The 15,196-nt window shown below is 42.1% G+C and overlaps 1 protein-coding gene across 1 annotated transcript in view; it reads right to left on the reverse strand.

Annotated features, from left to right (window-relative positions):
- Nucleotides 1–14,340, reverse strand: part of LOC111956411 (dynamin-3-like) — a 36,754-nt gene extending 22,414 nt beyond the window's left edge. The window contains exons 1-10 of the mRNA XM_070436570.1: nt 13,993–14,340; nt 13,354–13,668; nt 6,175–6,248; nt 5,944–6,093; nt 5,565–5,768; nt 5,292–5,390; nt 803–963; nt 514–656; nt 280–415; nt 114–181 (exon numbers count right to left, since the gene is read on the reverse strand). Of these exons, the coding sequence (XP_070292671.1) occupies nt 114–181; nt 280–415; nt 514–656; nt 803–963; nt 5,292–5,390; nt 5,565–5,768; nt 5,944–6,093; nt 6,175–6,248; nt 13,354–13,514 (1,196 nt within the window). The 5' untranslated portion in view covers nt 13,515–13,668; nt 13,993–14,340. The remainder of the gene's footprint in view (nt 1–113; nt 182–279; nt 416–513; nt 657–802; nt 964–5,291; nt 5,391–5,564; nt 5,769–5,943; nt 6,094–6,174; nt 6,249–13,353; nt 13,669–13,992) is intronic.
- Nucleotides 14,341–15,196: the final 856 nt, after the last annotated feature.

Consider the following 15,196-nt stretch of genomic DNA (forward strand, 5'->3'; position numbering starts at 1 on the left):
ATGAGAGTGAGAGGTGGAGGTGGTATGAGAGTGAGAGGTGGAGGTGGTATGAGAGTGAGAGGTGGAGGTGGTATGAGAGTGGTAATCAGTAATAATATAAAATAAACACCCACCTGATACCATGAATGTTCTTGATGGCGTAGCTGATCTCTCGCCGCATCTCCTTGTCATCACATTCCATCTGACAGAGAGAGAAAGAGAGATTGAGAATGAGATTGACAGACTGTTTTTCAGCCTAGCACCCCAGGAAACAAGATATGCATCAGCCAGCTATCTAACCTTGACCAGTTCGAAAGGGAATCTCTCGTGGAAGATACGGTTGATCTTGGCTCCACCAGAGAGCTCTACGGTATCCACCTGGTCCCCAGAGCCCTCGATGCGCTTCTCAAAGTCCACAGAGAACTGCTGCACCATCCTACACACACAATTTAAATTGGAATTTCAGTTGATTTACTGAATATACTGAATCAAAACGCAATTGACCCAAACCCTGATTGTGAGTGTGAAACTCACTGCAGCAGTTGCTTGGTCTTACGTCCCGGGTCATCAGGGCGGTATCCCCGGTACTCCTCTGCCTCCTTATCCAGAGACAGAAGCTGGGTCTGCAGCTTGCTACGGAACGCCGGCAGCGTGTCGCGGATGTGGTTGGTCAATTGCTATGGCAACACAACACAAAAATGACCCTAAATATAATGTCGCTAAGCAAGCCTCTTATGCTGGTTAGCAAGGATGTAATAACCTGTAGGAGAGACTCAGTTACTGTTCATAACCTGGTCAGTCTGCAGTCTGTCAGTTAGCCTACCTGGTTGAGGACTTTCTGTAGGCACGGGGTGCCCATCTTTTCGGCCATGTGTCTGTAGGCTGGGTGAGTGAGGAAGAACTTCCTCTCAGCAGCCATAGCCATCTTGATGTCTTTCTTCCCATCAATGTCCTTCTGACTGCGGTTCACCACTCCAATATAACCTGGCAACACACACAGATGGACAGGGTGAAACCACTCCAATATAACCTGGCAACACACACAGATGGACAGGGTGAAACCACTCCAAATCAGATACTGGCAACTACACACAGATGGAACAGGGTGAAACCACTCAATAGAAACCCTGGCAACAACACAAGATGGACCAGAAGTGGACAGGGTGAAACCCATCCAATAGAACCTTGGCAACACACACAGCATGGCAGATGGACAGCGGTGAACAACTCCAATAGAACCTTGCAACACACCACATGATGGACAGCGGGTGTGAAGCTTGTGGTGGCTTGCTTCTTTGCGCAAATCATTTCACTGCTGGGCAGTTTGATATTATTTTAATTCCCTTTTATTTATTGTAAAATAAAAGGACTGAATACTGCCTTATTATTTACGATTTCTTCTGATATTTTAGATCATTAAAATTGAGTTATATTAGAGTGTGTTTCTATTCAAGAAACAACGAAAAATACATTTTACAGTAGCCTGTAAATACTGCCTACCCAAAACATTCCATTTAATACCATTTTGAAGCCAATAAAAAAAAAAATTACATAACCTAATGCTTTAGACAGGTCGAATATAACTATATAAACTGTATGGGTGGGGTAGGCTAAAGTAATTACAAACCAAATAGACCTAGATTAAAAACAATAGTGATAAAGGGAACATGAGAGAATGCTGGCCAGAGCACTGCCCAGAGCTTGTGGCTGAGCAGTACAGAGGAAAATTGGAGCGAGAAGATGGGCCGACAACCTTTTTTTATCTGCTTGAATTACGCTCTGCGCTCCTCGCTCCACACTCACCCCACTTACAGGATCTGGCATTCAGAAAGCAGCCCTACTTCAGGCTATTCAAAGAACTGTCCATTAATAATTCATATCAAATGGATGGAATCAGTGAATGAATGGCTTGGAGCCAACCCATTAAACGGTGCTGACAAGCTGCATAACAAAATGATGGGCCTATTAACTAAATAACAATTAAGTAGTTCAATGAGATAATACGTTGTTCAAACGAACTTAGCACTCATTTTAACAACTTAGTATCTCGTTTGAATTACTTAGTAAAAAAAGAATTATACTTTTACTAAGTCGTTCAAACAATAATAATAAGTCATTTTGAAAAAAGACAGTAAGTCGTTCCAAATCAAGAAATAATCCAAGCAGTCTACGTTAATTTATTTTTTTGCCTTGGGCCTTCAGGGCTTCACACAGAGGGCAGTGTGAAACCACTCCTATCAGTAACTGCAACACACACAGATGGACAGGGTGAAACCATCAATAGAACCCTGGCAACACAGCGACAGATGGGCCAGTGGAAACCACTCCAATATAACCGGCGCAACATCAAGCCACAGATGACAGGGTGAAACCAACTCCAATTAGAACCTGGCTGCACACACAGATGGGGCAGTGTGAAACCACTCCGATATACCTTGGCCACACACACAGATGGGCAGTGTGAAACCACTCAATATAACCGGCAACACACACAGATGGACAGGGTGAAACCACTCCAAATATAACCTGGCAAACACACACAGATGGACAGGAGTAAACACACTCCAATATAACCTGGCACACACACACAGGTGGACAGGGTAAAACCACTCTCCAATACAACCTGGCAAACACACAGCTGGACAGGGGAAACCACCAATAGAACCTGGCAACACACACAGATGGACAGGGTGAAACCACTCCAATAGAACTGGCAACACACACAGATGGACAGGGTGAAACCACTCCAATAAGAACTGGCAACACACACAGATGGACAGAATTGGACAGGCGTGAAACCACTCCAATAGAACCTGGCAACCACACAGATGGACAGAATGGACAGGGTGAAACCACTCCATAAGAACCTGGCAACACACACAGATGGACAGATGGACAGGGTGAAACCACTCCAATATAACCTGGCAACACACACAGATGGACAGGGTGTGAAGCTTGTTGGTGCTTGCTTCTTTGCGCAAATCATTCTCACTGCTGCAGTTTGATATTATTTATTCCCTTTATTTATGAAAATAAGCTGATACTGGCCTTTATTTATTTACGATTCACTTCTGATATTTTAGCTTCATTAAATTGAGTTATATTAGGATGTTTCTATTCCAAGAAACACGAAAATACATTTTACAGTAGCCTGTATATTGCCTACCCAAAACATCCATTAATACATTTGAAGGCAATTTAAAAAAAATACATAACCTATGTTAGACAGTCGAATATAAACTAAAAAACTGTGGGTGGGGTAGGCTAAATAATTACAACCAAATAGACCTAATTAAAACAATAGTGATAAAAGGAAATGAAAATGCTAGGCAGAGCATGCCCAGAGCTTGTGGCTGAGCAGTACCAAGATAAAATTGGAGGCGGGAGAATGGGCGACAACCTTTTTTTATCTGCTTGAATTACGCTCTGCTCCTCGCTCCACACTCACCCACTTACAGGGATCTGGCATTCAGAAGCAGCCCTACTTCAGGCTATCAAAGAACTGTCCATTAATAATCAATATCAATGGATGGAACAGTGAATGAATGGCTGCAGCAACCATTAAACGGTCTGACAACCTGCATAACAATGATGCCATAATTAGACCTAAATAACAATAAGTAGTCCAATGAGATAATACGTTGTTCAAATGACTTAGCATCTCATTTTAACAAACTTAGTATCGTCGTTTGAATTACTTAGTATAAAAAAAAGAATTATATTTTTTTACTAAGTCGTTCAAACAAAATAATAAGTCATTTGAAAAAGACAGTAAGTCGTTCAAACAAGATAATCAAGAGTCTAACGTTATTTATATTATTTTATTTTGCCTTGGGCTTCAGGGCTTCCACACAGATGGCGTGCGAAACACTCCAATAGAACCTGGCAACACACACAGATGGACAGGGTGAAACCACTCCAATAGAACCTGGCAACACACACAGATGGACAGGTGAAAACCACTCCAATAGAACCTGCAACACACACAGATGGACAGGGGTGAAACCACTCCAATAGAACCTGGCAACACACACAGATGGACAGGGTGAAACCACTCCAATATAACCTGGCAACACACACAGATGGCAGTGTGAAACCACTCCAATAAACTGGCAACACACACAGATGGACAGGGTGAAACCACTCCAATATAACATGGCAAACACACACAGATGGGCAGTGTGAAACCACTCCATATAAACCTGGCAAACCACACAGATGGACAGGGTGAAACCACTCCAATAGAACCTGGCAACACACACAGATGGGCAGTGTGAAACCACTCCAATATAACCTGGCAACACACACAGATGGACAGGGTGAACCACTCGAATAGAACCTGGCACACACACAGATGGACAGGTGAAACCACTCCAATATAACCTGGCAACACAACACAGATGGACAGGTGAAACCACTCCAATAGAACTGGCAACACACACAGATGGGCAGTGGTGAAACCACTCGCAATAAAACTTGGCCAAACACCACACCAGATGGACAGGGTGAAACCACTCCAATAAACATGGCAACACACACAGATGGCAGGTGAAACCACTCCAATATAACCTGCAACACACACAGATGGACAGGGTGAAACCACTCCAATAGAACCTTGGCAACACACACAGATGGGCAGTGTGAAACCACTCCAATATAACTGGCAACACACACAGATGGACAGGGTGAAACCACTCCAATATAACCTGCAACACACACAGATGGGCAGTGTGAAACCACTCCAATATAACCTGGGCAAACACACAGATGGACAGTGTGAAACCACTCCCAATAGAACTGGCAACACACACAGATGGACGGGTGGAACCACTCCAATATAACCTGGCAACACACACAGATGGCAGTGTGAAACCACTCCAATATAACCTGGCAACACACACAGATGGACAGTGTGAAACCCACTCCAATAGAACCTGGCAACACACACAGATGGACAGGGTGAAACCACTCAATTAGAACCTGGCAACAAGCACACATGATGGGCAGGTGTGAAACCACTGCCAATATAACCTGGCAACACACACAGATGGACAGGGTGAAACCACTCCAATCCATCCTGGCAGCAAACACAGACAGACGGGATGATGGAAAAGACATGACTGAGATACAATAAAATGGGACCAAAATGTAAGGCGAGTGCGGAGGATAAAACAGAAAAGCTGATACCAAAGATGACTGAAGTAGATCGGTGGATATAGAGATGGAGAAAGAGGGACAAAGAAAGAGAGAGATTGGTAGAATGACAGAGAAAGAGTGAGTAAGAGACAGACAGAGAGAAAGAGATGTCCCACCTCTCCTTAGGGGCAGCAGCTTGTTCTCCAGGACTTCCCTGGCGTCTGTTCCCTCATCCATCAGATCCAGCTTGGTGATCACTCCTATGGTCCGCTGGCCTGGGGTCAAAGGTCAAAGGGTAAGGGGCAAAGGCAGAAGTCAGTCACAACACAAAGACCACGTTCATGGCTGACTTCATTGCAGATACCTGCGAGATCTCTCAACGTCTGGATAGGTGTTTAAAATATCAGCTAACCCCATAATGTGATATAGCAATATGATCAACATCTTACCCTGGGGGTCAACGTCTTTGGCCAGTTTGAGGGCGTCTGAGTTGGCCAGGTCAGAGTTGGCCGGGGTGACAGCCAGGATGAGACAGCTCTCCCTGCAGATGAACTGCATGATCATGTCTCTGATCTGCTGCTCAATGTCCACTGGCTGGTCCCCCACGGGCACCTTGGTGATGCCTGGCAGGTCAATCATTGTCAGGTTCAGCACTGCAGGCAGGGGGGAAAGGAAAGAGGAGGACACATCTTATAGTGAATATTAATGAACACAGTAGGGAAGGAGAGCACAGAGATATATATGAGAGGGAGAGAGAGAGATAAAAGAGGGGGAGGGAGAGAGAGTAAGAGAGAGAAAGAGGGTGGATGAGGGGTTAGGTATATGTACCATGTGGGGAGTAGACGCGCAGGTTGATGGGGACGGGAGATATGCCCTTATTGGCCCCAGTAATGCGGTCAGTCTCCGCCTCAATCTCCTGGCGAACCTCATCGAAGTCAGTGAATTTCTTCCCTTTGCAGTGTAAGAACTCTGCCCATTCTGTGAAGAAAGATGCAGATAGGTATGTGTGTGTGTGTCTGTGTGTGTGTGTGTGAGCGTGCGTGCGAGCGCGTGTGTTACCTGCATTGGCACTGATGAGCTGCAGAACAAGGGGCCTGCGGGTGACGATCCCAGAGCCTCGGGGCAGGAAGTCCCTGTAGACAGACAACCAATCAAGACAACAACACAAAGAAACAGCTGTGATGATTATGGACATTTGGGAAACTATTATTTATCACGCAAATAGCCTCGGTTATTATAATAATTGTCATTTTTGTTTAAAAATGTTTTAAGCTGGTAACGCATCATAATGCATATTTGGAAATGAGCTACAACATCACTAATGAATACAAATACAACATACCTAATGAAACAACTACAACATACCTAATGAATACAAAATACAACATACCTAATGAATTACAAAATACAACATACCTGAATGAATAACAACTACACATCACTAATGAATACAAAATAAACATACCTAATGAATACCACTACAACATACCTAATGAATACAAAACACAACATACCTAATGAATACAACAACAACATACCTAATGAATACAAATTACAACATACCTAATGAATACAACATACAAACATACCTAATGAATACAACTACAGCATACCAATGATTACAACTACAATCTCCCTAATCAATACATCTACAACCTTCCTAATGAATACAACTACAACATACCTAATGAATACAAATACAACATACCTAATGAATACAACTACAGCATACCTAATGAATACAACTACAACATACCTAATGAAAACAACTACAACATACCTAATGAATACAACTACAACATACCTAATGAATACAAAATACAACATACCTAATGAATACAAAACTACAACACCCTAATGAATACCAACTACAACATACCTAATGAATACAAAACACAACATACCTAATGAAAAAACTACGTCATTACCTAATGAATACAAACTACAGCATACCTAATGATTACAACTACGTCATACCTAATGATTACAACGACAACATACCTAATGAATACAACTACAGCATACCTAATGAATACAATACAACATACCTAATGAATACAAATACAAACATCCCTAATGAATACAACTAACAAATACCTAATGAATACAACTACGTCAATACCTATATGAATACAACTACAACATACCCTACTTCTAAAATAATATTAAGATGATTATGACAATAATGTTTTTTGTCACAATTATTGTCCATAATTGTTGGTTACATGATTATACTATAATTGTGCCAAAACCCTAGAGACAGCCAATTTGGACAGTTACACAGAGGGACAGACAATCAGGACAGTTACCACGAGGACAGACAATCAGGACAGTTACACAGAGGACAGACAATCAGGACAGTACAGACAGAATAGGACAGGACACAGATCGACAGTTACACAGAGGGACAGACAATCAGGACAGTTACACAGAGGGACAGACAATCAGGACAGTTACACAGAGGGACAGAAAATCAGGAAAGTTACAAAGAGAGGAGGTGAGTTTAAATGTAACCTTGTGGATGTGACAAAAAGATGGGGTCTGGCTTAGGGAGACTAGGTTGAAGGTGACACTACTGGTGATTTTGTTGCATTATGGGAGACTGAGGCCTTGTGAACCCTTGGCCAACCACCAACAGACACTAACTGCCATGATGTAAAGTCTCACACCTACTGAACACACAACCAACCAGATAACGTAGAATGAATTAAACCACACAGAGGAAGAGATTTGATAATATCAACAGAAAAACATTTTCACTGAAAATGTCATCAGGCTCTTTGGTAAATCCAACTGATTATACAGTCCAGTTTACCCTCTGAACCACCTGAACAGTCCTGATTCGCTTAGCTGATGCTGATGAAATAAAGTAGTTCATGCACAAGAGGTCAACATGAACAGCATGCAAAGCAGCAGGTAGCAGAGCACTCATTTAAAGTCTTTTTATCGCTTTGGTGCCATTTTCACAAGTAGTGGTTCATTTTCACAACTCTTTGTACAAAACTCAAAACAGATCATCAAAAAGGCAGTTGTTTCAAAACTCTAACCACATTTTCAATTGAATAAGTACAACACACAAAAGCATAGTCTTTTTTCCACGGAACTTAATTAGTGTTTCATCTAAAACTACATGTTTAGCATGCAACTTAATTAGTGTTTCATCTAAAACTGCATGTTTAGCATTGCAACTTAATTAGTGTTCATCTAAAACTACATGTTTAGCATTGCAACCTAATTAGTGTTTCATCTAAAACTACATGTTTGCATTGCAACCTAATTAGTGTTTCATCTAAAACTACATGTTTAGCATTGCAACTTAATTAGTGTTTCATCTAAAACTACATGTTTAGCATTGCAATTCAGTGCCTTCGGAAAGTGTTCAGACCCCTTTACTTTTTCCACAAACAAGATTCTCTGGTCTGATGAAACCAAGATTGAACTCTTTGGCCTGAATGCCAAGAGTCATGTCTGTAGGAAACCTGGCACCATCCCTACGGTGAAGCATGGTGGTCGCAGCATCATGATGTGGGGATGTTTTTCAGCGGCAGGGACTGGAAGACTAGTCAGGATCGAGGGAAAGATGAACGGAACAAAGTACAGAGATATCCTTCGTAAAAATCTGCTCCAGAGCGCTCAGGACCTCAGACTTCGGTGAAGGTTCACCTTCCAACAGGACAACGACCCTGAGCACACAGCCAAGACAATACAGGAGTGGCTTTGGGACAAGTCTCTGAATGTCCTTGTGTGGCCCAACCAGAGCCCGGACTTGAACCTGATCAAACACCCAAGGTCAGACCTGAAAATAGCTGTGCAGCAACGCTCCCCATCCAACCTGACAGCTTGAATGCATCTGCAGAGAAGAATGGTTGAAACTCCCCAAATACAGGTATGCCAAGCTTTTAGAGTCATACCCAAGAACCACTCGAGGCTGTAATCAGTACTGAGTAAAGGGTCTGGGCTCATGAGTGGCGCAGCGTTCTAAGGCACTGCATCTCAGTGCAAGAGGTGTCACTACAGTCCCTGGTTTGAATCCAGTCTGAATCACTTCTGGCTGTGATCGGGAGTCCCATAGGGTGGCGCACAATTGGCCCAGCATTTGTCTGGGTTTGGCCAGGTTAGTCCGTCATTGTAAATAAGAATTTGTTTTTATTAGCTGCCCTTCCGAGTCATAAAAAAAAGAGAATATTTCCATTTTTAAATGTCTAAAAACCTGTTTATGCTTTGTCATTATGGAATATTGTGTGTAGATTGATGAAGTAAAAAAAAAGATTTAATCAATTTTAGACTAAGTCAAGGGGTCTGAATGCTTTCCGAAAGTCACGGTACATGTTCATATAAAGTAATTGCCTTCCACACTGCAATGCTCACATTACTTTGAAATTATTCTCTTCTCTTTTCTTTAAATATATTTTACTATTACTTAATCCGACTGCTTTTAATCGATGATCACTTAACCGTTTGGTAAACCTGTAGATTTAACATGTAAACTGGTTTGTCTACTACAGATTTTGAGAACTACATAATAAAAATGTATGTCTGTGAAGTACAAACATAAAAAGTATGATATACACCAGAATGTACTACTATGGTGATGGCTGTTATTGTCATGCCCTGATCTGTTTCACCTGTTCCTGTGATTGTCTCCACCCCCTCCAGGTGTTGCTTATTTTCCCCAGAGTATTTATCCCTGTGTTTCCTGTCTCTCTGTGCCAGTTCGTCTTGTATGTTTAGTCAAGTCAACAAGCGGTTTTTCCCATACTCCTTTTGCTATTCTCCTTTTTTGAGTCCTCCTGGTTTTTGACCCTTGCCTGTTTCTGGACTCTGTACCCGCCTGCCTGACCATTCTTTCTGCCTTGACCACGAACGAGACTGTCTGCCACTCTGTACTTCCCGGACTCTGATCTGGTTGACCTTTTGCCTGTCCACGACCATTCTCTTGCCTATCCCTTTGTATTATTAAACATTGTAAGACTCCAACCATCTGCCTCCTGTGTCTGCATCTGGGTCTCACCCTGTGCCTTGATAGTTATGATTTTAATTCAAAGTACTTAAAAAAAAAATCTGATATTGACAAGATCAGAGATGTACTATATGTAACAAATCAACGTTTATTGGTCGCGTACACAGATTAGCAGATGTTATAGCAGGTGCATCGAAATGCTTGTGTTTCTAGCTCCTAAAGTGCAGTAATGCAATAACAATATAAAACAAATYCGCAAATAATCCAGAAAGTCCAAAACAAGAAAGAAATGCATTCCCTGTACAGTAAACATGTATCCAAAATGAAGCTACAGTACTTTACTCAAATTTCATTGGCCAATACAGTACTGTAAAATATGCAATTTACGTAGCTGACACTGTTATCCAAAGTGACAACAGTCCACACATTTTGGTATGTAACCCCAGTGGGAATCGAACCCACAACTCTGGCTAGTGCCATGCTCTAATGAACTYAGCCACGTACAGGACCACTACAATACTGTGAAATAGAATACAGGTGGAAGATTGCCATGAGCGTGCCACTCTCCTTCAGGTCATGGATGAATCCAGACCTATATCAGGCTTGTTTTTTCTCCAGGTACATGAACAATGAGGATATTTACTGCAATTTTGATGAGAACCTGTGGCCAAATGCTCAAGATAGGCTTGATGCAAACTAGTGCCTGCTAAACATGATGTTTCTTTCAATTTATAACATTGTGAAAGATGCCTTCAATGGTCACTCATGAGGTAGACATTTTGGAAATTTGATGTTCAGTGCATTTTTATGGGTAGTGCAAATGTATTGCCTGATGGGAAAACAGTAATGTAGTGTAATTTACAGTACTGTTGCATACTACATTCAAAGGGCAATTTTTAAAAATGTATCTTACATGAACTGGTGAACTGGTTGTTCATTATATTTCACAGTAAACTTATATTTTGGATCGATCAATGGTTGTGTGGTGAAATATGTCAACAAACAAAATAAATGCACAATGAAAGGTTTTAAATGTAAGACGCAACAAGTGTTACCAGTTTGGAGTTTTGTACTACGAGTTTTGAAAATTCACCACATACTGTACTGAAAATAAACTAAAAATGATGACTTCAGTACATACCAGTCTGCTACCAGACGAGAGAGAGATTGAGTGTGTGTGCGTGAGTGTTGGCTCATGTGTTTGCATGTCACTTGTCTATATGTATGTTTAGGACACTTGTCATTTCTTCTCACACAGTTGAACGCTACAATCCTGACGCAATTGAAACAACGGCTAGGCTAGATGAATATTGATCATGAGATTGCCCTCTATCTATGGGATAGCAGAAAAGATGAGTCAGAACCCTGGTGTCCATTCAGCAGTGTTGTGGGGGAGCCAACCCTGGACAGCAGGATCATTACTCAGCTGGATCCCAGGTCTCAGGGGTGGCCGGCTGAGCTTTGACTGATGCTGCTGCTGACAACAACCCTGCACCTCATCTATCTGGACCTGGGTCGTATTTCCTACGCACCAAATGGAAGAAAACGGACAAACAGGGCGGGACTCCGGAATCTTGTCCAATAAGAAACCCTCTTATTTCCGTTTCAAAAGGTTTTGCTACGGTGTGCACTAATGAATACAACCCTGGCGATAGCAGAAACATTTTCATACATAGCATCAATTACCAGTCTTTACCATTCACGTTTGTCTGTAAATATTTGTAGACATAGGTCATAATACAGAAACAGTTGTCTGACTTGTCAGACTACTCTATAGCATCCTCTGTCTCTATCCAATGGCATCTGTTTATTTACAAACCACATTCAAGGGCCACACTGTGTCATAATTTACAGTACCAATTCATCCCACAGTGAACAAAATCGAATGGAAACTCTTCTTCACAATTGACAGCAGAACTGACTTGATCATATCAATGTAATAAGATGAGAGAAGAGTGATGACAGGTATTTGTACTGCATATCCAACAGTCCTTACAAAAGTCATTTCATTACTTATTTTACAGACAATATCATTCACCCTCTGAGACACCCACATCCGAAATACCTTTAATCAACTACAGTACAGAGGATACAGAGGATTCGTCTTATAATAATGTAGGCACTTGTATTTGTCCTATTTCACACATGTAAAAGCATGTATTATACCCATGTGTGAATTGGAAATGTGTTTTTGCATATCCCAACTCTCCCTGAGACACCCTCAGAGAGTGGGGTTGCGGCCAGGGTCTGCCATTATCAACGGCGACCCTGGAGCAATCTGGCCTAAGTGCCTTGCTCAAGGGCACATTGGCAGATTTTTCACCACCTTGTCTATTTTGGATTCAAACTAGAAACCTTTTGGTTACTGGCCCAACTCTCTTACCGCTAGGCTATCTGTTACCCGCATTTGTCTTGGGACAAATGATAATTGGTAACATAATACTCAACCAGATGATTCAGCCGTCATTCAATTCAGTCTCGCATTACAGTTTCAATCCATTCATTGGTAAATAGATGTCTTGAAATAAACCAATAGGCAAAAGGATGGACAAATAATTACTCTTCACCTAAAGATGCTTTCATCTACAGAGGTTTACGTCCTTCATTCACTCTGAAGCAACAACAGCCTATGAATCTCACTTGTTTGACAGAAATTAGAAAGGGATAGTCAGTTGTGTCACAGCAGTGAGATAGGCAGTATTGATACAGTTTCTGCTGTAATGACTAGAAATGCTATTGAAACCAGGAGACCACAGCAGACATCTCGGGTTCTAAAGCAACCTTTATGCAGGTGGTGGGGTGGACATGTTATATTTCAACCCAATACTGTAGGCCTATAGACATTATATATGTATAGTTTACAGATAGAGACATGGATTTGTGTAAAGTGATTGAAAACAAATATTGTCTCTGTTAAAATGGTAGTTCTACTGAAGATATTGATATTTCAAGGAATGAAAGGCTGGATGGGGCTGAAATCCCGAGGGTGTTGCGGTAACCCAAATACCGGCTCCCCTGTCATATAGCCTGCAATGCAATAGGAATGTGCGTTGAAAATAAGATGGAGACGAGCTCGAGRTCCTGGCTACGAGATGATCAGGGACGCCACAGCGCGTGCGTCCTCTGGGAAAACAAAACGTGACGGGGATGGACACGACTGAGGATAAATTGGCCGTGACAGGACATCCCCAAGGTTAACAGGAGATTGGATTATTTCTAGCCCTAGTATTAGTAATGAATTTGACGTGTTGTGCTTGGCTGCTAATCGTTGAACCTACCTGCCAACGAAGTTCTCCAACACCGAGCTCTTGCCAGCGCTCTGTCCGCCGACTACCGCGATCTGTGGCAGGTCAAGATTGCAGCTCTGACCGATGCCGCTGAAAGCGTCCTGGAGTTTATTGACCAGCGGGATCAAATCCTCCATTCCTCGGTTACCCATGGTGCTAGCGGGCGGGAGGCGCTCAAGATGAGAGAGAAGGAAGAGAGAAGGCAGGGGGATGTGGTGATATATTTAGTCCAGGGCTACCGTGCTTGTTGATGTAGTGAAGTCATCTAGCCGCGCATTGCCCCGAGCCAAGCAAGGGTCGATTCGACTGAGGAGAGACAGGGAAAACGAGGCAGTCAGAGTAGGATTGCGCAGTTGTTTGCCTCCAACACTGCACACACACCATTATTTTCAAGGGCATTTGGGGAATGAGGTCCTGTTCAAATCTGTCTCTAAAAGCCATCTATAAAGCCGTGCAAATTTGTAGACATAATTCCATAGATTACATGCATCAAGATGAAAAATAACCGACACAAAATGAAACGCGTTGCATCGAATATTATGTTTTGCTTACAGGCAACACGTTAATAATAAATACATCGACATAAATCAATCTATTATTTTTCTATAGCCATTTCTCATTTAGACCTACCCTTTCTCGAGGATTCCTTGTCGTTTTGAATGCCCGAGCGACAAAATCGGTCGCTGTCCAGTGCTGAATCTGAACAACAGGAAGATCCAATCCAAGGTCCGGATCGAAACGCGATTATAGATTATACAAGCAACGCCACCTGCTGTAAATGAGCATCGGTTAAATGTTGATGTCCTGTGCTATAATAATGTTTTGGTCGGGTCGTTTTGCTCGGATGGAGTCAAAGCCTCATTCCGAACGAACCCAAATTCGCCTCTATAACGGATTAATCATATATTTTTATGCAACCGCGATAATTGCGAGGAGGCGCTGCGTTTGGTGTTCAGATTGACATATGAAGTGCACAATGACAGCAGGGGAGCTGTAGTCGTGGTAGGCCTATAGGCAGGGCGCATACAGGTTAGGTATAACAAACCCGCCCCCTGTGCCATCGTGCCATGTTTGCGGTCATGACTCACGGCTGCGCATCACGCACTGAGCAGGATTGGATGCGCTCCTTCAGTCCCCTACAGTGAGAGCAAAAATAACATGTCGAATATTTGAATTTGAGGGACACATTCATGCTCAACTCATCCCCCCTTTCCATCACGGCCTCTTCTATCGTGTGTGAAAATGCATGATATAAAGATGCATTTTGTTTGATGGCAAAGCATTCTGTTCCATAGCAGGTGTCTGGCGTGGTATACAGTCGGTGTGTAGCTTGGCTACCATAGGCCATAGGCACACGCTGCCTATTATAACCTCACCAAGCCAACATCTGTGTTAGATAAAAGCCATTCTCTATCCTCCATTCATTATAACAATAGCTATYTCTTATATTTGACATGTTTATTAAACATCAGCATTATAATCAGTGGCTAAATGTGTTTGGTCATTAAGGCCTACTGTAGAGGATGTCTTTACCCTGGTGACGGCAGACATGGCACACTATAACAACAGGTTAACATTCCAAACACCTAAAGAACCCTTCTACACGATGACCAGGTGTCCCATTCAAAATGACCTCAACTATCTATTTTTTACTTATCTATTTTTTACTTAACACTTATTTATTCTTGAAACTTCTTAAAGCATTGTTGGTTAAGGGCTTGTAAGTAAGCATTTCACTGTAAGGTCTACACCTGTTGTATTCGGAGCATGTGACAAATAACATTTGATTTGATTAATCTCAAAGCTCTACTTAGGAAAAAAAAAATATATATAT

Source organism: Salvelinus sp. IW2-2015, linkage group LG32 (genome assembly GCF_002910315.2).
Source record: "Salvelinus sp. IW2-2015 linkage group LG32, ASM291031v2, whole genome shotgun sequence".
NCBI lineage: Eukaryota > Metazoa > Chordata > Actinopteri > Salmoniformes > Salmonidae > Salvelinus > Salvelinus sp. IW2-2015.